This window comes from Oncorhynchus masou, chromosome 5, assembly GCF_036934945.1.
Source record: "Oncorhynchus masou masou isolate Uvic2021 chromosome 5, UVic_Omas_1.1, whole genome shotgun sequence".
In the NCBI taxonomy this organism is placed as follows: Eukaryota; Metazoa; Chordata; class Actinopteri; order Salmoniformes; family Salmonidae; genus Oncorhynchus; species Oncorhynchus masou.
The window spans coordinates 24,274,578-24,301,116 of NC_088216.1; the positions used below are offsets into that span (position 1 = coordinate 24,274,578).

The 26,539-nt window shown below is 43.0% G+C and overlaps 1 protein-coding gene and 1 pseudogene across 3 annotated transcripts in view; both read right to left on the reverse strand.

Moving 5' to 3' along the window:
• Nucleotides 1-18,913, reverse strand: part of LOC135528526 (bMERB domain-containing protein 1-like) — a 56,116-nt pseudogene extending 37,203 nt beyond the window's left edge.
• A 4,027-nt stretch (nucleotides 18,914-22,940) lies between these two features.
• Nucleotides 22,941-26,539, reverse strand: part of LOC135537266 (phosphoinositide 3-kinase regulatory subunit 6-like) — a 37,226-nt gene continuing 33,627 nt past the window's right edge. For all 3 annotated transcript variants that reach the window (XM_064963467.1, XM_064963475.1, XM_064963462.1), the window contains exon 20: nucleotides 22,941-26,107. In XM_064963467.1, the coding sequence (XP_064819539.1) occupies nucleotides 25,948-26,107 (160 nt within the window). In that variant the 3' untranslated portion in view covers nucleotides 22,941-25,947. The remainder of the gene's footprint in view (nucleotides 26,108-26,539) is intronic.

Genomic DNA, 26,539 nt, shown 5'->3' on the forward strand with positions numbered 1-26,539 from the left:
GCGTCTCTTCGAGTTTCTTTTTTGTGAAAAAAAAGGATGGCGGTTTACGCCCGTGCATTGATTATCGAGGTCTTAATAAAATCACAGTGAAATATAGTTACCCGCTACCTCTGATCAATACGGTTATTGAGTTAATGCACGGGGCACGTTTTTTCACAAAATTGGATCTCAGGAGTGAGTACAATCTGGTGCGTATTCGGAAGGGTGATGAGTGGAAGACGGCATTTTAGCACCACCTCAGGTCATTATGAGTACCTTGTTATGCCATATGGGTTGATGAATGCTCCATCAGTTTTCCAATCATTTGTAGATGAGATCTTCAGGGACCTGCACGGGCAGGGTGTAGTGTGTATATCGATGATATTCTGATATACTCTGCTACACGCGCCGAGCATGTGTCCCTGGTGCGCAGGGTGCTTGGTCGCCTGTTGGAGCATGATCTATATGTCAAGGCTGAGAAATGTTTGTTCTTCCAACAATCCATCTCCTTCCTAGGGCATCGGATTTCCACTTCAGGAGTGGAGATGGAGAGCGACCGCATTACAGCTGTGCGTAATTGGCCGACTCCAACCACGGTAAAGGAGTTGCAGCGTTTTTGGGGGTTTGCCAATTACTACCGGAGGTTTATCCGGGGTTTTGGTCAGGTGGCTGCTCCCATTACCTCACTGCTAAAGGGGGGCCCGGTGCGCTTGCAGTGGTCGGCTGAGGCGAACAGGGCTTTTGGGCACCTGAAGACTCTGTTTACCTCGGTGCCTGTGTTGGCTCATCCGGATCCCTCTTTGCCATTCATAGTGGAGGTGGACGCATCCGAAGCTGGGATAGGAGCAGTGCTCACTCAGCATACGGGTACGCCACTGAAGCTTCGCCCCTGTGCTTTCTTTTCGAAGAAGCTCAGCCCGGCGGAGCGAAACAATGATGTGGGGAACCGAGAGCTGTTAGCTGTCGTAGAAGCCTTGAAGCTGTGGAGGCATTGGCTTGAGGGGGCTAAACACCCTTTTCTCATCTGGAATGACCACCGCAATCTGGAGTACATCCGGCAGGCGAAGAGATTGAATCCTCGCCAGGCAAGGTGGGCCATGTTTTTCACTCGTTTTGTGTTTACTCTTTCTTACAGACCAGGCTCCCAGAACATTAAGGCAGACGCATTGACTCGGCAGTATGACACAGAGGGGAGTGTGCGAAGTTCGTGCCCTGGGCAGAGATGGCTCAGAACTCGCTACGTCACTCCTCCACTAACCTTACTCCTTTTCAATGTGTATTAGGGTATCAGCCGGTTCTGGCTCCTTGGCATCAGAGCCAGACCGAGGCCCCTGCGGTGGACAATTGGTTTCGGCGCGCTGAGGAAACCTGGGAGGCAGCCCACGTCCACCTTCAGCGTGCCATAAGGTGCCAGAAAATTGGCGCAAACCGTCACCGCAGTGAGGCCCCAGTGTTCGCACCAGGGGACAGGGTCTGGCTCTCGACCCGAAACCTGCCCCTCCGCCTGCTCTGCCGGAAGCTGGGTCCGCGGTTTGTGGGGCCATTTAAAGTCCTGAGGAGAGTGAACGAGGTATGTTATAGGTTACAACTGCCCACTAATTACCGTATTAACCCCTCGTTCCATGTGTCTCTCCTCAGGCCGGTGGTGGCTGGCCCGCTCCAGGAGGCTGAAGTGCGGGATGTTCCTCCTCCTCCTCTAGACATCGAGGGGGTTCCGGCGTACTCTGTTCGATCCATTTTGGAGTCGAGACGTCGGGCGAGGGGCCTTCAGTACCTCGTGGACTGGGAGGGTTACAGGCCGGAGGAGAGATGCTGGGTTCCGGTGGAGGAAGTGTTAGATCCTTCCATGTTATCAGAATTCCATTTATTTATTATTCATTTGTCTATTTAGAGTTATGGAGCATGTTACTTGGACTTTATTAAAAGACTCCATTTTACACTCCGTTTGACTCTCCTGCGCCTGACTTCCCTGCCACCTATAGACATATGCCTGACAGTATGTAAACTTCTGACTCACTGGGAATGCGATGAAGGAAATAAAAGCTGAAATAAGTAATTATTTCTACAATTATTCTGACATTTCACATTCTTAAAATAAAGTGGTGATCCTAAGTGACCTAAGACAGGAAGGTTTTACTAAGATTAAATGTCAGGAATTGTGAAAAAGTGAGTTTATTAAATGTATTTGGCTAAGGTGTATGTAAACTTCCAACTTCTACTCTCTCTCTCTCTCTACACACATATATATATATATATATATATATATATATATATATATATATATATATATATATATTCAAAGCCATATCCCTGTAATGCTTAGAGAAGATCTCATGTCAAGACGATATCATGTCAAGTGTCACTGAAGTGCTGTGATTGCAGGTTCACCTGCCACATCTAAAGTTTATTATTTTGGGTTGTTGCTATAGGCCACCAATTGCTAACACTTAGTTTCTAAATAATTTGTGTGAAATGCCTGATAGTGTATGTGATGTAAACATAGAGATATACTTCCTTGGAGACCTGAATATTGACTGGTTTTCATGAAAATGTCCGCTCAACAGGAAGCAATATAGTGGCTATAGCCAGGAAAGCCAAAGTTCCAAAAACTGGGTTTAAAATGTGATGAATTTATGAAATTGCTTCTTCTAATTATTGATAAAAATGCACCTATTAAGAAACTGACTGTTAGATCTGTTAAGGATCCATGGATTGATGAGGAATTCTCTATAAGCTTGGCACATAGCCACTGGGGTTTTTGCCCATTCTTCAAGGCAAAACTGCTCCAGCTTCTTCAAATTGAATGGGTTCCTGCTGGTGTACAGCAATCTTTTCCTGCTGATGTTCAGCTATCTTTAAGTCATACCACAGATTCTCTATTGGATTGAGGTCTGGGCTTTGACTAGGCCATTTCATACCTTAATAAGGGAACATTTCGACATTTTCTGTATGGTTAGTGAAAAAGTCCATATTGCAAATGTACCGTCCCTTACTAGACGTCCGAAAACATTTGTTAAATTCGGGGATGGCGTCGGGCCGAGCGGCAGGGCCAGACCTACCGGGAAGTCATCAAATGAACTTTGTCGGACATTCGGTTTTCGTTTTATGAAATAATCAAATGTTGGTCATTTTTCCGCTATCCCGGAAAATCCCACAAGAGGGCATAAGCAATGATACTGCAATTTGACAAAACATCACGAATCACGACGGGCCTTATCTCGAAAACTGAAAATATTTAGAAGCCGAAACTTGGTGAGCATAGGTTTGGCATAATGGGCAGTTGGCCCCAAACAAGATGGCGTCTAGGCCTCAACGGTTTTTGAGTTATGGCCATTTTTCTGGGATTAAAGGTCCAAAATGAAAATAGAGAAATTATTTTTTCACTTCACGTCAAAGTCAAGGAGCCTCCGGTGTCAATAACAAAAAAATCAGCCATTTATCTATCGTCATTTAAGAGAAATCGTACAATGACAGATTTTTGATGTTCAAATATAGGTGGGTTTTTTTCAACAGTTACAGATCCAGTTGCAGGGTGTTCATACGAATATTTTTAAAGTGTGCTGCGGAGCTCTGCGAGATTTCTGTGATTTTCTATGATTTTCTGAAATAACACACACTCACTAAACCCTCCGTAAATAACTCAGTTCTTAACGTAAAGACTTAAAACTCAGGATTCTGTAAAGGCATACCCCAATGAGGATATGAGTTTATTTATAGCTTCCTGTGCCAACAGGAAGTGCCTTAAATGGTGTCATAGTGGCTGTATCCAAGGGTTAAAAAGGTCAGATCTTTTCAAAACTTCATATGTGTGATTAGGCAACCCTCTTGAACTGTAAAATCAGTCATTTCTCCCAACAGATGTCAATGAAAAGTTCTCACACACACACACAGCAAGGATGGAGTGACAAAGCGCGGTGTTTAAAGACACAGAGAGCAGGCAATGGCATAAACATAATCCCAAGGCCGTGCCGAGTTCAACGAGATATCCCGCTTGACCGTAGCTCGCTCGGTCTAAGCGCAGCGACCATGAGAAAAGTAGGCCCAAAATGAAGCCTGCACCACAACGTCATTTGATTTTGGGTGACAGCGGCGGAACCGTTAGGTTTAGAAGGACAATTCAAACACAGGAATGTTCCTAAGGTCCTCCCGATCTGTGCAAGCCTAACCTTGACAGTGTGGCATTAACCCTTCACAGTTAAAAGAAGGTGTTTACATCAAACAGTTTGCATTGACTTCTCTCCCCATAGGAATACATTGCCTTCACCTCTAAATTCAACCTGAAGCCTATGTGGGTTATGAATGCCTTATGAACCTGTCTTCTATGACAGTCCATCAGACCACTATGAGGTCTACCTGTGTCGATTCTAAGCTTCCTGGAGCAACCGGAAGTGGTTAAATTCACCCAAAAGGTATTTGGATGTACATCACCAGCAAAGGTGAAAATGACTCTGCATTCAACCCTGTGTAAATCAGTCAGTTTTTAAGGTAAAGACTTAAAACTCAGGATTCCGTAATAGAATACCCCAATGAGGATATGTGTTGACTTATAGCTTCCTGTGCCAACCGGAAGTGCCATAATTGGTGTCTCAGGGGATGTTTGGAAGGGTTAAAAAAATCAGATCTGTCCAAAACTTCATATGTGTGATTAGGCAACCCCCATGAACTGTAAATCAGTCATTTTTCCCATAAAAATTCAAAGGAAAACTAAATCACACAGATACACAACTTGGATGGAGGGACGTATTGGGGTGCGTAGAGACTGACAGTGCCTCCAATAGTTAGCTTTGTTCGAGCTAAAAAAGAACCGTCAGACCTAGAGTTCCAAAACTTTAGAATCCTGTTCTAGACCTCAGGTCGATAGTGCATGGTGAGTTAGGTGGCTCTAGAATGTTCTCGGACCGAGAAACAGCGTCGTACATTTGCAATGACTTCAATTCATTTTGACCATTACGAAAATGGCGACATTTAGAAATGTCCCAGAGTCACAAGACTAGGTGCATTGTGACCGTCTCGGCCCATAGAGACAGAACCCAACTTTTCTGTCCGATAGCTCATTCAAGGACCCCGTAGCAAGTAATTGAAAAAAGTGGATTTTCAGCACCAATTAGGGTTTTACTCGGACACCAAATGACCTATCAAGCCGAAACTTTGGATTCGGGGTCGCCTCAGCTAGGCCTACACATAACACAAGAAATGGACCCGCAGCTAGAACGTAACTACGTGTTTTATGTTTTTTTTTATGGTTTGACCCGAAGGCGTTGTGAATTTTGGGCCAGCTCTGAAGTATGTGATACTTGGCTACTAAACGAGTTGGGAAAAGTGGGTTTGGTGTCAGTTTGTATCAGTTTGGTGTCAGAATGATATAAAATTGACTGATGGACGGTGACTTGCTGGTGACTCCATTTGCAATATGTTTAAACGGTGAGGTACCATCACCAAAAGTGACATTCTGAAATCAACCCTAACGAGCGATGGAGAGGTACCAGAATCACTGCCCAGCCATCCCGAGTTCATCGGGCCAGTCAATTTGGCATTCCTGCACGATTTTTATAGAATGACAAATTCGTGATGGTGAATGCCCAGTTAACCATATTGCAAATGCACAGTGACTTTGCAAGAGTGAGAAAACATCAACAAATGGACATTCTGAAATCAACCCTAACGAGCGATGGAGAGGTACCAGAATCACTGCCCAGCCATCCCGAGTTCATCGGGCCAGTCAATTTTGCATTCCTGCACGATTTTCAGTGACTTTGCAAAAGTGAGAAAACATTTGCAATATGTTTTAACAGTGAGGTACCATCACCAAAAGTGACATTCTGAAATCAACCCAAACGAGCGATGGAGAGGTACCAGAATCACTGCCCAGCCATCCCGAGTTCATCGGGCCAGTCAATTTGGCATTCCTGCACGATTTTTATAGAATGACAAATTCGTAATGGTGAATGCCCAGTTAACCATATTGCAAATGCACAGTGACTTTGCAAGAGTGAGAAAACATAAACAAATGGAAATTCTGAAATCAACCCTAATGAGCGATGGAGAGGTACCAGAATCACTGCCCAGCCATCCCGAGTTCATCGGGCCAGTCAATTTGGCATTCCTGCATGATTTTTATAGCATGACAAATTCGTGATGGTGAATGCCCAGTTAACCATATTGCAAATGCACAGTGACTTTGCAAAAGTGAGAAAACATAAGCAAATGGACATGATGAAATCAACACCACGAGTGATGGAAAGGAACAACAATCACTGCCCGGCCATCCCGAGTTCATCAGGCCAGTCAATTTTGCATTTCTGCAGGATTTTTGAGCATGTCAAATTTCTTATGACATTTGGCCCCCACAAAACATATGCCACTTTTTAAGGGTGTGCGAAGTTTCTTATAAAATTTAGCTATTTTTGACTTTTGACTTCCTATGAAATCATATTCCAAATGGAGAAAACATGTGCCTAATGCACAAGTAAAAACAACAAAAAAATTATGATAATAAAATATGACTAAAGTATGTTGGTACAGTTCTTATACGTGTGTAATTGACACAAAATTCGAAAGAATTTCGAAAAACGGTCCAGAAAGCACTTTTTTAGGGGTGTGTGAAGTTTTTTATGAAATTTTGCAATTTTTGACTTTTGACTTCCTATGAAATCATGTTCCAAATGGAGAAAACATATGCCTAATGCACAAGTTAAAAAAATAAATATATATGATAATAAAATATGACTAAAGTATGTTGATACAGTTCTTATATGTGTGTAATTGACACAAAATTCTAAAGAATTTCGAAAAATGGTCCAGAAAGCACTTTTTTAAGGGGTGATAAGTTTTTGACAAAAAATGCATTTTTTCAAAATTTGGCTTTTGGATGTTGACTTGGGGTCCACTTCCTATATGAAAAACCAAGGTGGAGCGCACACGCCACCTGTTGGATTTTTGAAGTGTTACAACTGGCAATTGCCATATGGCATTTGCAAAACATTTTGCATGAATCAACGCCGATTTGGGTGGTATTGTCCATCGTGTACATGGTTTGTACTATGCCAATGGTTTCCCATTCATTTTTGTCCATTTCAGGGGGGAATTCCCTTACATGGCATTTAAACGTTTCCTTTTAAACCACTCAAGTGTTGCTTTAGAAGTATGCTTCGGGTAATTGTCCTGCTGGAAGGTGAACCTCTGTCCCAGTCTCAAATCTCTGGAAGACTGAAACAGGTTTCCATCAAGAATTTCCCTGTATTTAGCGCCATCCATCATTCCTTCAATTCCGACCAGTTTCCCAGTCCCTGCCGATGGAATAACATCCCCACTGCATTATCCTGCCACCACCATCCTTCACTGTGGGGATCGTTGATAAGGGAATTTATATGCTTAAAGGTAATGATTAAAGAATTCCACCCTGAAATGTAACTATTAGTGATTATTAGTTTATGTAGCATGTATAATGAATAATTAAAGTACTAAACATAAGTCCAATAAGGTTTGGTAGAGACATGGGAGGGAGAGAAATGTGTGTGTGTGTGACTAAGAAGATACCAAGAACAATTCAACTGTGTATGACCTCAACATGCTAGAACTCTGAGAAACTTACAATAGGACAAGGAGTCCTTTCAAGGTTCCTCTAATCTCGGGGGAATTGAACTGTCGGCTTGGTAGTGATAAACGGTGGATACAACTCACCTACTGTTCGTGTGTATGTATGTGCTTAGGATATCTACTGTTTGTGTGGAGGTATGTGCGTAAGTAGGGAGTGAGTTATAAAATGGATGTCTTTGTATTATGGACTTCAGAACATTCTCGTGAATAAACTGTACGAGCCTTTTGCATAAGCTGAGTCTTTGCCTAATTATTATTAAACCCAGGGTCTTACAAACCTCTGGGATTGGTCAAAGCTATTGATTGTTAGTTTTTATCATTGGGATTGAAAGTTCTTGTGACAATGGTGTTCTCGGGGTGATGAGAGGTGTTGGGTTTGAACCAGACATAGTGTTTTCCTTGATGGCCAAAAAGCTACATTCGAGTCTCATCTGACCAGAGTACCTTCTTCCATATTTTTGGGGAGTCTCCCACATGCCTTTTGGGGAACAACAAACGTGTTTGCTTATTTTTTCTTTAAGCAATGTTTTTTTTTCTGGCCACTCTTCCATAAAGGCCAGCTCTGTGGAGTGTACGGCTTAAAGTGGTCCTATGGACAGATACTCCAATCTCTGCTGTGAAGCTTTTACAGCTCCTTCCGGGTTTTCTTTGGTATCTTTGTTGCCTCTCTGATTAATGCCCTCCTTGCCTGGACCATGAGTTTTGGTGGGTGGCCCTCTCTTGGCAGGATTGTTGTGGTGCCATATTCTTTCCATTTTTTAACAATGGATTTAATGGTGCTCTGTGGGATGTTCAAAGTTTCAGATATTTGTTTATAACCCATCCCTGATCTGTACTTCTCCACAACTTTGTCCCTGACCTGTTTGGAGAGCTCCTTGGTCTCAATTTTGCCGCTTGCTTTTTTGTCATTTCACTTCACCAATTTGGACTATTTTGTGTATGTCTATTACATGAAATCCAAATAAAAATCTATTTAAATTACAGGTTGTAAAGCAATAAGATATGAAAAACGCCAAGGGGGGTGAATACTTTTGCAAGGCACTGTATGGTTGAAAGAGATGGGGCAAAAGGAGTGGCTAATAAGTCTGGCTGCACATCTGATTGGCTGACTTACTGCAAATTGAGACTTGATGTGACTAAACTCAACAAAAAGAAGAAGAAACTGTATTATGAAGCCAAGATCAATGATATAAAGAATGATGGAAAAATAATTGGAGTACTTTAAATTAATTTATGGGCAGAAAGACAAATTCATCTCCGTCTTTCATTGAATCAGATGGCTTATTCATCACAAAACCATTTGATGTGCCAATTATTTTAATGATTACGTCATTAGCAAAGTGGGCAAACTTAGACAAGAAATGTCAACAAGGAACAGTGAGCCATTGTATTCATGCATAAAAAAACATAATGAAAGAAAAGCATTTTTCATATTTTTGTTTAGTTAGTGAGGACAAGGTGCAAAAATTATTGTTATCGATCAATAATGACAAACCTCCTGGCATTGACAACTACTGAGGATGGTAGCTGACACTACAGCCACTCCTCTGTCATATTTTTGAGTGTAGAGGGAAGTGTTTGTCCTCAGGCCTGGAGGGAAGCCAATGTCAATCGGCTACCCATGGGTGGTAAAGCGGCCTTTACTGGTTCTAAAAGCAGACCTATCTGCTTGTTGCTAGCTCTTAGCAAACTGTTAGAAAAAAATGGTGTTTGACCAAATACAATGCTATTTCTCTATAAACAAACTGACAACATACTTTCAGCATACTTATAGAGAAGGGCACTCAACATGTACTGCACTGACACAAATGACTGATGATGTCACACACTGATCAGTTTCACCTGTCCTCGTTATTGTCTCACCCCCCTCCAGGTGTCGCTTGTTTTCCCCAATGTATTTATCCCTGTTTCCTGGCTCTCTGTGCCAGTTCGTCTTGTATGTTAGTCAAGTCAACCAGCGTGTTTTTCCCCATACTCTTTTTTTTCTATTCTCTTTGTGATAGTCCTCCTGGTTTTGACCCCTGCGCGACTCTGGACTTCTTTCCCGCCTGCCTGATCATCCTGCCTTGCCTGACTTTCATTCTGCCCGCCCTTCGGTACCTTTTGGACTCTGAACTGGTTTTGACTTTTTTGCCTGTCCACACCCATTCTCTTGCCTTCCCCTATTGGATTAATAAATATTGTATGACTCCAACCAACTGCCTCCTGTGTCTGCATCTGGGTCTCGCCTTGTGTCATGATAGATGATTGGTTGAAATAAATTAATAATAAGAATATTGTGGGAGCTGTACTTTTAGATTTCAGTGCAGAATTTGATATTATTGACCATAACCTGTTGTTCAGAAAACTTATTTTTGAATGGACAGAAAATTGCTTTTCAACCACAGCTCTGAATCCATGATATGGCAATCTATATATTAAAACTGAATTCATTTGATGTTTGATTTTTGCAGTTTGCTGTTCGGTCAACATATAGAAATGAGAAGCAGGCCAATGAGTTTAGGCACCATATTGCAGAGGTGGAGAGAAACAACATCAGAGAGAATCTGAAAAACTCTCTCCATCATGTCAGATGGCTCCACAGACAATTCTGTGAAAGAGGAGTTAGTTTGTCAGATTCTGTCACATGGGCTAGATCGAGTCGACGTTTGTTGGCATCAAGTCGGTGGAGAAGACAGACGTGGCACACATAAGCAACGCCATCAGTGCCATCATGGAGGGAGTGGGGGAGCAAGTTGGTCGCTCTTGGAACAGATGGAGCTGCTGTGATGACCGGAGCCAAGAATGGTGTGGTCAGCTGGCTGAAGGGGTACAAGGCCTACATCATCGGCATCCACTGTATGGCACACCGCCTTGAACTGACCTTTTCTGATGCCATCCGGGCCAACTTGATGTTTCAGAAAGTAGAAGACCTCCTCAGTGGGCTCTACGCCTTCTACCACAGCAGTCCACTGAACAGGGCAAACCTGGTAAACAGCTTCCAGGCTCTTGGGCCCACACCACTGCCGCCCATCAGAATTGGCGGGACCCGATGGGTAGGACACCTAATTGCGTGCACTGGACCACTTCCTGCGAGGTTACCAGGGGCTTGTCCAGCACCTGGAACAGGTAGTGGCTCGAGATTGCTATGCTAAGTACTCCAAATGTCATCATCAACATGTAATGTCCAGTAATAACAACAAACACCGTTACAATTAGTAACATCATGTTTCAATGCTTTATGCACTGATAATGTGTCATATCTAATAGATTTTTGGGGGGTGGCAATTCCAGGACGCCAGTATAGAGGTCCTGTGTGCCACCAAGCTGGTCAGCTTCACCAACTGGCCAGAGTCAGGACATGCAGCAGCAGGTTACTCTGTTTTCTATTACAGGGCAGTCAGGTAAGATTCAGGATCATATTTTTATAGTTTGAGAATTTAAACTGCATGATGCTTGTTGTAATGTATACAAGTATTATAGATTTTGGAGACACTGAACTGGAAACCCTGGTGGACCATTTCAAGCCTGTCCGGGAGACTGGCATCCATGTTGAAAGGCTCCCTGACCAGTGGACTGTCCTGGAGACCTCTGGCATCCATGTTGAAAGGATCCCTGACCAGTGGACTGCCCTGGAGACCTCTGACATCCATATGGAAAGGATCCCTGACCAGTGGACCATCCTGGAGACCTCTGGCATCCATGTTGAAAGGATCCCTGACCAGTGGACTGCCCTGGAGACCTCTGACATCCATATGGAAAGGATCCCTGACCAGTGGACTGCCCTGGAGACCTCTGGCATCCATGATGAAAGGATCCCTGACCAGTGGACCGTCCTGGAGACCTCTGGCATCCATATGGAAAGGATCCCTGACCAGTGGACTGCCCTGGAGACCTCTGGCATCCATGATGAAAGGATCCCTGACCAGTGGACTGTCCTGGAGATCTCTGGCATCCATATGGAAAGGATCCCTGACCAGTGGACTGCCCTGGAGACCTCTGGCATCCATGATGAAAGGATCCCTGACCAGTGGACTGTCCTGGAGACCTCTGGCATCCATATGGAAAGGATCCCTGACCAGTGGACCATCCTGGAGACCTCTGGCATCCATATGGAAAGGATCCCTGACCAGTGGACTGCCCTGGAGACCTCTGGCATCCATATGGAAAGGATCCCTGACCAGTGGACTGTCCTGGAGACCTCTGGCATCCATATGGAAAGGATCCCTGACCAGTGGACTGCCCTGGAGACCTCTGGCATCCATGATGAAAGGATCCCTGACCAGTGGACTGTCCTGGAGACCTCTGGCATCCATATGGAAAGGATCCCTGACCAGTGGACTGCCCTGGAGACCTCTGGCGTCCATGATGAAAGGATCCCTGACCAGTGGACTGTCCTGAAGGTGTCGATGTACCAAGGGCCCCAGTACCTGCAGAAGATGTCCTGGTTCCGTGTCAACAGCAGCCATCAGCATTCCTGCCCTGATTTGCTGGGATTGGTTGACCTGGTCCTGTTCTTCCCTGCCTCCACAGCTGAATGTGAAAGAGGTTTTAATACCATGAAACAGGTGAAAAACGATTGGTGGTCCAACCTAAAGTCTGATACACTGTCAGATTTCCTCATGGCCCAGCTGTCCTCTCCAGAGATCAGGGAGTATGGTCTGATAAATGCTGTGATTCTATGGCACCAGGACTCTGTCAGGAGCAGGAGGCCAGACTTCATGGACTGTGCAAAGAGGTTGATTGCGGTAGAGAGTGAGGAGTCTGATGAGGAGGTTTAAGTTTATTACAATTATTAAGCATCTGATAGGTTTACAAAACCTTCAAATGTACTTTTATGTTTGATCCTTACATACATTTAATAGCCAATACTTCAGTAGAATTTTGAGTTCAAGAGTTATTCAGTTGTCTCTATTTGACCTCTATTTTATCAGGGTATTTCTACTCAAAGTAAAGGATTTGTAGATGTGTTTCCCCTTTGTATCAGGAGAACACCAGTTCTATGTCCACTGCACTTCTCATAATTGTATCATTTTTTTTGCACTCTGGACAGCACTTTTGGTCAACTACAGTTGTTTTTAAATGTGCTCTACAAATACACTTGATTTGATTAACTGTTGATCAATATATTAAAATAATTTTGTTTCAAATTTTGCACTGGCCTCTTCTTTGAGTTTGTGTTCAACATAATACCTTATCTCAATGAAATGTACTGAAATTAATGTATATTTGACACACAAAGGCAATTTATTATTTTGTCCGGTGAAAAAAGATGCTTTTCTACCAGTCCCCTTGGCAGGTGAGCCAAAAAATACATCTTAGACACTAGTTACACACACACACACAAGCACAAGCACACTACCCTGCTATTCAGAATAATACGTGACAATACAGTAGAATTATCTAGATTGGAGATATCCAGAGTAGAGCTATCCAGATCAGAGATAACTGACATACAAGACACTCACATGTATCTGAGTTCTGACTCTCTTCTGACCAGCACATCTCGAATCCTGTCAATCTTGAAAAGCTCTCCTCGATGTCATCTATGGTGATGGTGGAGTCTGCCATGGAGACGATGTCCTCTTCTGATCAGAGAGGAGGACAGACAAAAGTTAAGTTTTTCTATTCAACTTCTTTCCAGATCTACATTTCGGAATGATATGGTAGAACACACACACACACACACACACACACACACACACACACACACACAACACACACACACACACACACACACACACACACACACACACACACACACACACACACACACACACACACACACACACACACACACTTGGGTTGGCATAGCAACATTGTGACAGGATAAAGCTGGCATACGCATAAAGATGGCTGTATGACACAACATGTCCTACTGTAGCATCATGGATAAGGTAGCTTGGGACCAGATCATCATCTTTGTAGGCTGCCAAGCAAAACATTGATTTTGTCTGGTTCAATGCAGGCTAAGGAATTCAGTTAGGTTTTGTTCCAGGCTTAATCAAATACACACACAGCAAAAACTAAAAAATCTAGCCAGGGCCTAACGCTTTTGCTGTGATGAAAACAATTCATTAAAAGTCACAAAATCTACGCTTTGGCAGCAAGTTGGAGGCTTCTTCCTCAGTCATTGTTATGAGAAACGTTAGAGGTAAAAAAAAAATCAGCCTTTGAGTTCAAAGACTTTTTAGCAATTCCCCAACGTTTGAGAAGTAGAGGTAGAAGAACTGTGTTCCTTGTAATTACTGTTGATGGTCTGAACCCACAGAGACTCTGGGGAACCGTTTGAGAAAAGAGTTGACTGTCTGACTGCTCTGGTGCAGACAGTGCACTGGCTCACAGTGAGTAAATGAGAGCGTGAGAGCGAGGGAGAGAGAAAGTTTGCGCACGAGTGAGTCTGCCTCTGTGTCCTACCTCCCTCACCCCCAGTGGGCTTTGAGCAGAATATAAATCACCAAGAAAAATAGATCCAAGTATGAACAGCTACTTATGGGGTTTTACAGTGGCAGCCAGACATCAGAAAAAGGAAATACCTAACAGAATGACATTACAATAAATACTTATGTGTATATCAATGTGCATTTCTTGAATTTATGCAGGGCACATCTTGCCAGGCCATTTCTTTAAGTTGCTTTATAACATTTACTTGGCTTTTTACTACTTTGGTAACCAGAGTGTAATTACTACGGGTAGTTTACCATCCTTTACCTCTATTCCATCTCACCTGCTGTTACATAATGTGATCATAGATCATGTATTATAAGCTTCGCCACATTGTCTGTCTGGCCTGAGCTGTTAACATCAAGCTTTGTTTTCCCTCAGAGTCCCGACAACTAGTGTGGGATGGAGCCAGTTCAAAACATTTCAGCTTCAGACCCACTGCAGAATTTCAATCAGCCAAACACTCTGCCATGAAATCAAACATTCCACTGCTTCCACCTCCCCGACTCCCTATTGCTTTCGCAGATTTATGCCTACTAGTTGCACAAATGAGGATTATACATCTGATCCTAGATCAGTATTTCTTGATCAAACATTCAACTGCATCCACAACTACCTATTTCTTTCGCAGATTTACACCTACAAGTCACAGAAAAAAACAGATTATACATGGATTTAACTTTATTTACTGATGCTAGACCTGTCAGAAAGATCAGTAATTCCGTGATGAAGGCGTATTGAGGTATGCTGCTGAGTGTCCTGCATGCCAAAATACTGTGTTAGCTTGCTGAGCTAAAGGAAGTCAGAGGTTCAACAGCTCAGTCAGTCTGCCTTCTCTTCCTCCGAGTCTCTTCTGAGTCTCGTCTGCAGGTGTCTTGGTTCCCTAGCGGCTCTATATAACTAACTAACCCCCGCTGTTGAGATGCTCTGTGTTGAGCCCGACTAACTGAGACACCAGCTGGGCTGGGGATTGAGAAACCTCACACCACCACCACTGACTGAACAGAGACTCTGATAGTCTCATCCCTCAGGAGGAAGAGGGAGACGGTCTACTTTGATACCCTTTGCAATGACAAATTGCAATTGACAATAAAGCTGAGAGAGAAGGAGAGGGGAAGAGTGAGAGAGAGAGAGAGAGAAATAAGGAGAGATATCCTTTTCACTTGGCAGGCTGGACTGGGCTTGATGTGCAGAATCAGATATAACATCCTTTGAGGGAGCTGAAAGGAAGAGAAGAGGTGTATTCTAACTAGTACTAGCGGTGCGTGCGGAAAATCACTGGGGAAAGGCCTCCCAAGTGGAGCAGTGGTCTAAGGCACTTGAGTCCAGGCTCTGTCCAGGAGACCCATGGGGCGGTGCACAATTGGCCCAGCGTTGTCCGGGTTAGGAGAAGGTTTGGCCGGTAGGAATGTCCTTGTCCCATCGCGCACTAGCGACTCCTGTGGCGGGTCGGGAGCAGTGCACACCTACATGGTTGCCAGGTGTACGGTTTCTTCTCCGACACATTGGTGCGGCTGACTTCCGGGTTAAATGGGCATTGTGTCAAGAAGCAGTGTGGCTTGGTTGGGTTGTGTTTCGGAGGATGCACGACTCTTGACCTTCGCCTCTCCCGAGTCCGTATGGGAGTTGTAGTGATGAGACAAGACTGTAACTACCAATTGGATACCACAAAAGAAGAAAAAAAGGAGAAAAAGGAGAAAAAAAGGAGACAAATTGTTAAAAAGACAAGCCCCCTGTCCTTCCATCCGCAAAAAAATCATAATACAACATATATAGCATGTGCAGTAACAGACAGTTACCTGGCCTATAGAATGGTCAAGCTAGTTAACGTTTCCGACATTTTCGGACCACTAAACAACTATTGATTTAGAACCACAGGGAGTTACCGCAAGTCGCAAAGAAAACAGGAGCTGCCTCCTGTCACGAGTCCGACCGAGGGTGGTTCCCTTTCCCGGGCGGGTGGCGCTCGGCGGTCGTCGTCACCGGCCTATTAGCTGCCACTGATTGTCTTTCCTCCCCCTCCTTGTATGTTTAGTGGTAGCACCTGTTTATGTTTAATTAGTTTGTCTTTATTAGACAGCCGGCCCGCCTGGTTGTTGTGCGGGATTATTTCAGTGTAACCTTTGGCTCTGTTGTAGAGGTACGTGTTAGTGCCTGGTCGTGATTTTTTCCATTGTACATTTTGATTCCCTGTGTTTGGGAACGTAACTATTGTGAGCACCCTGTGGTGCGTTGGTGCTATTAAAGACGCACAGCATTGAACTCTCTGTCTCCTGCATTTGACTCCTCACCCACCTCACCCGGAGCATTACACCTCCACTATTGCAGCACAATTTCAACTTCAACATCATCAAATCACCTCTGCTTAGTCTAATATAGTGACACCTAAAATACACCAAAAACAATTTACTCCAATCAACGTAAACTAAATACGATGTGGCTGTCCATGGTTCTGATTTCTGTGTGTGTGCACATTCGGGTAAGTAGAGAAACATGTTGACTCACCCTACTTGTAGAGCAAAGCCAATGCCATCCTCCTCTCTTTCATGTTGACAAAACGGTCTATCACTCTGTCATGCAGTACATGCTTTTATTTTTTGTTGTCCTATGCTACCTGGCTAAAATGCTTGCTCGCTAGCCTAACTTCTATTCATAGGAAACGTTGGCTCGTTAACATTAGCCTTCTACATCCGGCTACATATTGAACTTGCATCAAATCACATTTTATTTGTCACATGCGCCGAATACAACAGGTGTAGGTAGACCTTACATTACAAATACCTGCCAAAAAGTAGGAGATAAGAAAAACAAATGATTAAAGAGGAGCAGTAAATAACTATATCGGGGCTATATACAGGTGTTACAGGTTCAGAGTCAATGTGTCATTGTGCGGGGGCACCGGTGCCGAGGTAATTATGTACATGCAGGTAGGGTTATTAAAGTGGCTATGCATAGATAAGAACAGAGAGTAGCAGCAGCGTCTGAGGGTGGCAAATAGTCTGGGTAGCCATTTGATTGGCTGTTAAGGAGTCTTATGGCTTGGGGTTAGAAGCTGTTTAGAAGCCTCTTGGGCCTGGACTTGGCGCTCCGGTAACGCTTGCCGTAGCAGAGAGAACAGTCTATGACTGGGGTGGCTGGAGTCTTTGACAATTTTTAAGGCTTTCCTCTGACACCACCTGGTATAAAGGTCCTGGATGGCAGGAAGCTTGGCCCCGGTAATGTACTGGGCCGTACGCACTACCCTCTGTAGTGCCTTGCGGTCGGAGGTCGAGCTGTTGCCATACCAGGGAGTTATGCAACCCGTCTCAGGTCAGGGGCACAACAATGTATGAATTAATGGTTGGATCAGAATTGCCATTGTAATCATTGGCCAGTTCGGAGAAAAAAGTAAACGCACAAGTACAAATCCCTATCTCTATCCATGGCTAATTTAGGAAAGGGACCATTTTAGCTAGCTGGCTAATTAGCCAAAGGAGGACAACAACACAACGAGATGCAGCAATTCAAGTTGTTGTATCAATGACGTATGCTCTCAATGGGATTTGAGAGCATACTTTGTTTTGGTGCACCAGGACCATTCACAGTTGAGCTGGCTCAGTTTAGCTCAACGCTGATTGGGAGACCAGATGCTCGCTGGCTTCCTTTGTATTCAATGTTACGGGTGGCAACAATATCATACTCGTTAGGACCAGACAGCTTCAGATAGATTGCCTACACGTAGAGAGACAGAAGGGCGCTGTTTCACTTGCTCGCATCCTTTCTCCTGTGAGATACATTCAGCCTCTCGCGAATTGAAGGAAAATTATGAAACACAGAGAGAATAAAGATAAATTATTGTATGTTATTTTTTTCTTCTATTTTTTGGGAAGTCTGGCTTCCCTTGGCATCCATGAATACATGCCACTGCTGACTAGGCTCTGTGACCTTTGGCTTGTACTGAGAGAGTTAAAAAGCTGAAGAAAAGAGACTTGATGACTATCAGCAGTGTATATCCACTCATATCCCTTTGGCATCTGTCAGCATTGTATTGTGTACAAGCCTGAGACTCCCAAAGAGCCAAAGCACTCAGCTTTCTCAGCCAGGCACAAAGGATGAATACTTAGCTATATGAATATTCACAGAGCCGCTCAGCTGTGTTACTATGACACACTTCCTGATGTGACCCGCTACGACAGCACTTACGTCAAGACAGCCATGGCACTTTTACTCCGGAGGGAGGGGTAGTCTCATCATAAAGACTGATTAGTTGACTCTGGATCTTAAAAACTTCAAACTTCATTCAAGTAAACCTGACAACACTCCCAACATCCCCTAAAGTTCAAACCTCTCTCTCTATAACTCTATTGTCTTTAGCATCCCATTCCCATCCCTCCTCTGACCTACACTTCCCCCCTGTTAAGGACAATACACGTGGCACGTTGGGATTTCAAAATGCCACAACAGGCTTCCCAAAAGCCATCAGAGAGAGGTTCACTGTGTACCCAGCCTCCGGCACCCATTTCCTTGACAGCCATCATCACGTCTGGGGCTGAGAGGTTGGCCGGGTCTGGTGTTACTAGGCGGCATGTACACACCCATACACTAAGGGAAAGAGATCAGGGCTGGAGGGGGGTCATTCCTGGAGTTAGAGCCAGGGTCACTGTGAGAGTGCATAGCAGAAGTGTGTGTGTGTGTGTGTGTGTGTGTGTGTGTGTGTGTGTGTGTGTGTGTTGCGTGCATGCGTGCGTGTAGAGAGGAAGAATTGGATAATAGAGATACTGGAAGAACAGTCATCCAATTCCTCTGCAAAGCTTCTCATGTTGAGACAATTTCTGTGTTCCAAGCTCAATTAAAAAAAGTACACTACTACCCGTCTTTCAACCTCGCTCTGCAGAACTAACTTTAAAAGTTTGACTGTGGCTCTCTCACCCTCCATGTCTCTCACCCTCCCTAAGAGAATGTCTAGCACACTGTCACTGGAGGACACTGCTGCATCTGTTAGCCGACCGTTACCACAGTGGGATTGAAACAAGGTCTCAAATGTCTGTCTTTCTTCTCCTCCCTCTGTCCCTTATCCCCCCCCCCTCCATCAGCCTGGGCGGTTTTCTTCTTGATGAGGTAGGTGACGGACTTAATGACGGACTAACGGACAGGGAGGATGGGAGGGAGAGAAGAGGGAGGGAAGTAAGGAGGAAGGGTAGAAAGAGGGAGGAGGGAGAGATGAGGGCGTGAGAAGACCGTAAATAAAGAGAGAGAGGGGCAGAGGGGAAAGATAGAGAAAGACAGGGTGAGAAAAAGAGAGAGAGATAGAGAAAAAAAATATATAGAGAGGTAGAGAGAGATATAGAAAGAGAGAAAGAAAGAAAGAAAGAAAGAAGGAAGGAAGTGCAGTAATAGCCTACATGGACTTTGATTGAAGAGAAATAGAAGATAATGACTAAAACAATAAAGTGTTTAAGTTACAAATAAATTATATAAATTATTCTCAACAAACAAACACTTTCCTATTCCTTTTGTGGTTGAAACATGAAAAGCAAAAGGAGAATGACTCTGAGAGAATTGTTAATGTAATGATATGAATAGTGTGGGAACAGTGTGTCCCCAGCCTTGCAAAACGGACACTCGCAATGTTCTCTTCCATTCTTAATGTCTTGTTAAGTCTCATCATCTATAATTTGGGGTGCAATTTACTGACTATAATGGCATACACCCTGTGACTGTACACATTATTCTAAAACACGTTATTTAAAAAACTCACTTATGGCTTTACATCACCTGCCATCACATGGTTGGAGATTTACTTATCCAATAGAACCCAGAGAGTATTCTTCAATGGAAGTTTCTCTAACATCAGATATGTACAGTGTGGTATCCCTCAGGGCAGTTGCCTTTGGGTCGTTACTCTTCTCTATTTAAAAAAATGATTTGCCACTTGTCTTACAAGATGCTAAAATTACTATGCATTCTGTTGATTGCACACTCAACACATCTGCATCTTCTGCCAGTGAGCTCACTGAGACTCTTAGCAAGGAGTTACAGTCAGTGTCAGAATGAGTCATTAACAATAAACTGGCCTTATATATATATATATCTAAAAACCAAACCTCAAATGGAGTTGTGCATAAAGGTGGTGACCATTGAGCAAGTTGAAGAAGCTGAACTCCTAGGAGTGACATTGGGTGGTCAGTTATCATGGTCAATTCATATTGAACAACGTTGTTGTAAAGATGGGGAGAGGTATGTCTGTTACAAAAATATGTTCTGCATTTTTGACACAAGTGTACCACAACTGTTCGGGCTTGATCACTGTCTGGTAATATGGCCAGGTGGAGCAAAGAAAAACCTATTAAAGCTGCAGCAGGCTCAAAGCAAAGCAGCATGCCTTGCCCTTAACTGCACACACAGAACTAACATCATCAACATGCATCATAGTATTTCATGTTTGAGGGTTTAGGAGAAACTGACTACTTCTTTTGTGTGTTTGAAAACGCCTAACCATTTGAATAATCTATTTGCATACACTTCAAACAGACATACACTGTACATACCGCAGCAGACACACCGCTATGGGTTTCTTCACTGTACCCAAACCAAAAACACATTTAATGCGTTACAGTGTCAGTTACAGTGTCATCGGAAAGTATTCCGACTTTTTCCACACCCCATAATGACAAAGTGAAAACTGTTTTTTCTCACTTTTTGCAAATGTATTAACAATAAAAAACAGAAATACCTTATTTACATAAGTATTCAGACCCTTTGCTATGAGACTCGAAATTGAGCTCAGGCGCTTCCTGTTTCCATTGATCACTCTTGAGATGTTTCTACAACTTGATTGGAGTCCACCTGTGGGAAATTCAATTGATGGCCATGACTTGGAAAGGCACACACCTGTCTATATAAGGTCCCACAATTGACAGTGCATGTCAGAGTAAAAACCAAGCCATGAGGTCAAAGGAATTGTCCATAGAGCCCCGAGACAGGATTACAGTGGGGCAAAAAAGTATTTAGTCAGCCACCAATTGTGCAGGTTCTCCCACTTAAAAAGATGAGAGAGGCCTGTAATTTTCATCATAGGTACACTTCAACTATGACAGACAAAATGAGAAAAAGAAATCCAGAAAATCACATTGTAGGATTTTTAATGAATTTATTTGTCATGGTTGGTGTACCTATGATGAAAATTACAGGCCTCTCTCATATTTTTAAGTGGGAAAACTTGCACAATTGCTGGCTGACTAAATACTTTTTTGCCCCACTGTATGTTGAGGCACAGATCTGGGGAAAGGTACAAAAAGATGTCTGCAGCGTTGAAGGTCCCTAAGAACACAGTGGCTTCCATCATTCTTAAATGGAAGAAGTTTGGAACCACCAAGACTCTTCCTAGATGTGGCCAAACTGAGTAATCGGGGGAGAAGGGCCCTCTGACCGAGCTATAGAGTTCCTCTGTGGAGATGGGAGAACCTTCTAGAAGGTCAACCATCTCTGCAAGTACTCCACCAATCGGGCCTTTATGGTAGAGTGGCCAGGCGGAAGCCACTCCTCAGTAAAAGTCACATGACAGCCTGCTTGGAGTTTGCCAAAATGCACCTAAAGACTCTCAGACCATGAGAAACAAGATTCTCTGGTCTGATGAAACCAAGATTGTACACTTTGGCCTGAATGCCAAGCGTCACGTCTGGAGGAAATCTGGCACCATCCCTACGGTGAAGCATGGTGGTGGCAGCATCATGCTGTGGGGATGTTTTTCAGCTGTAGGGACTGTGAGACTAGTCAGGATCGAGGCAAAGATGAATGGAGCAAAGTGCAGAGAGATCCTTGATGAAAACCTGCTCCAGAGCGCTCAGGACCTCAGACTGGGGTGAAGGTTCACCTTCCAACAGGACAACGATCCTAAGCACACAACCAAGACAACGCAGGAGTGGCTTCGGGACAAGTCTCTGAATGTCCTTGAGTGGCACAGGCAGAGCCCGGACTTGAGCCCGATCGAACATCTCTGGAGAGACTTGAAAAGAGCTGTGCACCAATGCTCCCCATCCAACCTGACAGAGTGTGAGAAGATCTGCAGAGAAGAATGGGAGAAACTCCCCAAATACAGGTGTGCCAAACTTGTAGCGTCATACCCAAGAAGACTCAAGGCTGTAATCGCTGCCAGAGGTTCTTTAACAAAATACTGATTAAAGGTTCTGAACACTTATTTCATTTTAATATTTTTATTTTAAAAATTATTAGCAAATATTTCTAAAAAACAGTTTTTGCTTTGTCATTATGGGGTATTTTGTGTAGATTGATGAGGGGCGGAAATTATTTAATCAATTTTAGAATAAGGCTGTAACCTAACAAAATGTGGAAATAGTCAAGGGGTCTGAATACTTCCCAAAGGCACTGCATGTATAGAGCCATGTCATCATTGAATGCTCTGCCACCAGAGTTGACTCAGGCAAAAAGCAAATTTAGCTTTAAAAACATATTTTTTTAAAACATATTGTATCACAGCACCTCCCCTCTTTCTAAAGATCGAATTTAACTGTACTGTATATGTATATGAATAGTGTGTCAATATAATTTTTGTTGTTTCTTGGTGTCTTTCAATATAGAACTCATATATTATTTTTATTTTGAATGTCATGACCTTGTTTATATCTTTTTTGTACTTTGTCATGTATTTGTACGTTTTGTGTGGACCCCAAGAAGAGTTAGCTGCTGCATGTGCAGTAGTTGATGGGATCCTAACAAACTAAAATAAACAGTAAGCTCTCTAGTTACAGCTGTTGACTGCCACCTGTAGACGTACATTTTGAAACAAACATCAACACCTGCATGCAAGTGCAAGCATTTCCCTGTAGTAAATACTACAGTATTTACTTACTTTCTCAGGGCAATTATGCACACACAAACAGTACCATAATTTACCTGTTTTGGAATTGTCTGTATTCCATTTAGTGCATTCCAAAGAGCCGTACTGATGTGATGATCCATGTTTATTTTCCTTTTCCATCTCTCAACAGTGGGTTCGATTCCAAACTGGTCAAGGATGCACTGTCAAACAAATATAATGCTGTGTCTTGGAAACCGAAGGAAAACTGACAAGAAAAGGCAACTGGAGCAGTCTATGCGCACAGTCTTTCATTAAGTACCAAGCTGCATGGCAGAGAATTGGGTAAAAACGCTTCCACAACGTGCTGGTGTTGTCACGCTCTTTCCGTTGTTTGAGCTTGCGGTGTTCAAGCCAAGGCTGATGTTTTCAATACCTATTGTACTGTAAACTCGAAGATATACTTTTATATTAGACCATTCCGCCACCTAACGTAAATCGGTGGTACTACATACATCCCCCCCACAGTATCCATCTTATTCAACAGCACTGTACTTAAAGGGATAGTTCACCCAAATTACAAAATCACAAATTGGTTTCCTTAAACTGTAATGCTGTGTTCAAGAAAACTCCAAACTAGGAAACTCTGAAATGTCCAACTTGGAAACTCGTTGTAGAAAGATGAGGTCACAGTTTCCCAATTGGAAAGTATTAGAATCAACCAATAGGAAGCTCTACACAACAAAACGTACGCACATTTTAACTTTGAGGTTTGGAGTTTATGAGTTGTCTTGAATGCAGCATAAACAGTCTATGGACAAGGTAGGACAGCAATCCATGCTTTGGTTTTATTCCCCTTGCACCGTTTTAACATTTGTGTCACAAATCTCATTCAAGTCATGGTACCATTACTAGGATTTTTCACACATCAAGTCCAAATCATCTAAAAGCATCTCAAAATTTATTGTGAAGCTCAACAAAGTCCCTTCTAGAGGATTTGAAAATGATGAGGAAAAATGCTAATATCAGTATATATGTATATACTTGTGCCATAAATGCTAAAACGTTAGCAGTGGAACAGTGCCAGGGAAACTAAACCAAAGCATGTATTTCTGTCATACCTTGTCCATGTATTTCTGTAATACTTTGTCCATTGACTTCTTGCTTACAGGGTAAGGAAACCAATATGTCATTTTGTAATTTGGGTGAACTATCCCTTTAAGAATCAAATAATCAGCTCATTCATACTTCATTTCAGAAAAAGTCAAAACATCTCTTTTTTATATAAAATATACAGTAATTATATAAAATACATTAGTATTTACACTACTATTAAACAAGTAATTTCAATGATACCATACTCCAATGATTAGTCTTACATACATAACATTTAAAAAAATAGACAAGTGTGCAAAAAGGTCTATTGATGATTGATGATGCATTACAAACATACCAGCTGGCGGTCAGAACTCTTTAAGACCCTCGTTTCTATCAATGGTATTACGACAGTGGCTTTTATAGATGTGGCCTCTCAGTCATTCAGTCAGTCAGTGTCTTTCTCTCTCTGTCTGTATGTCTGTCCTTTTTTTGTCATCTACATACTTTTTATGGGTGCATATATGATAACTGGTCCCCATCACCTGCTGATTTATTGTAAACCAGCCAATACCTTACAGCGGTGACTGTGTTCCATCACCTTCAAGTTAGGGGTGATAAATTTGATCTTAAAATAGGTGCCTGTTCTTTTGTGTCATGTTTTTACTGAAGGCTTGTGCACAGTGCATTCAAACCTTTATTGCTAATTCGCAAGAACTTAGATGAGCTCACAGAGCCATATGCACCTTTAAATGGAACCTGTTTTTTAAAGAACTGGCTAATAAAATGAAGTGACTGCTTCAAAGAGCTTCTGTTGTTAGCTCACCAAGACATCAAACTATCTTTAAGTTGTTCTTCTGCCAAGCTTAGTAATGAAAATGACCCTGCCAGGGTGATTCAGTGTCAGAACTCAAAGAGCAACAGGTAGTGTGTTTACATGGCAAGCAGTGTTGGGGTCAACTCCATTTCAATTCAGTCAATTCCTATGGGAATTTCAGTTTACTCCGTAACTGTCAGGATTTGGCCAGGGTTGTTCCGGGTTTTGGTCACTAGATGCCCCCATTGTGCTTTTTGACCTCATGTTTTTTCCCTTGTTCCCCATTATTATTTGCACCTGTGCCTCGTTTCCCCTGATTGTATTTAAACCCTTAGTTTCCCTCAGTTCTGTGCTCTGTGTTTGTATGTTAGCACCCAGCCCTAGTGTTCTGTGTATTCTTGTCGATTCCGGTGGATGCTCTTGTGGAATTCTGTTTTTATTTTTGAGTATCTCTTGAGGCTTTTTGTGCTATTCCTACCACCTTTTGGATTTGCCATTTTTTGTATTGAAGGACTTCTCCTTTTTACTTTATTAAATACACCGTCTTAAGTACTGCTGTGTCTGCCTCATCTTCTGGGTTCTGCTGACTATTCGTGGCTCAGTTGGTTAAGTGACTGTTTCTCACTCCGGAGACCCAGGTTCGTAACCGGGTCCTGACAGTAACTTTACTGAATTGAAATGGAATGTGCCCCCCTTGACGTCAAGGGATGGATGAATCATCCCTTAGGTTAGATGATTGGGAGGGTTGGCTACTCTTCTGACGGACCAGATTTTGAACCCAGGTTGTCAAGTTTATGTTAGTCCTCTGAGCTAAAGCCTATATAGGAGCTAATACCACCTCAGCTTCACTCTCATGCCTCATACACGCTCATAAAATTCTCAATTTTAGAGGCAATATTGTTCTTTGACTATGCTGTCAGTCAGAGATATGCCCATGGGCACAGTATATGATAACTGTCACAAGCAGAAACTGGAACGGGATCCAATACCCATGGTAAATTAATTTGTTTGTTGACAAATCTAACACTTGTCAAACTCAACTAGTTTTCTTGTCAAGGTTACACCAGGTAAATAACCGTGGGCTACCGTTAGCTGCCACCCAGGTTCTCTTTCCACATCCCCTCAAGGCACCCAGAGGCGCTGTTGTGAGTGCTGAGCACATCCCTGATCGTCATACAATGTGGATGGTCTCAACATTTCAGCCTCTCTACAGTAGAGTCCATCCAGATGGTTGTGGGATCAGTCAGTTGATGATACCAGCGAATGTATTGATTGGTAGAGGAAGTCCTTTGTTCATGTACTTGCTGAGGCCAGCGTCCCTCTCCTCTTCCCCCAAACTGAACTTGGACCGCATGGTCTTCTGGACACAGTATCCAGGATCAAGACAGGGGGTGATCTCTATGCTGGAAATTAATGAATTGATAGAGGACATGTCAAATTATGAGAGTTAGATGAGCATGTTTGACAGTTTATTTAGGCTTTAGTGACATTGAACATTGAATGAGGATTATAATATTACACTTTTTAAAAGCATATATGTGCATTTAGTTATTTACAAACAGTCGGAAGTTTACATACACCTTAGCCAGTTTTCACAATACCTGACATTTAATCCTAGTAAAAATTCCTTGTCTTTGTCATGTCTTGTTATGTCTGTTCCTGTCCTTTCTCTTCACTCTGTCTCTCTCTGCTGGTCTTTTTAGGTTACCTTCTCTGTCTCTCATTCTTCAGCTGTTCTACATCTCCCCTAACTAGCTCATTCACTCTTTCCCACCTGTTCTCTCTTCCCCCTCTGATTAGGTCTCTATTTCTCTCTCTGTTCCTGCTACTTTCAG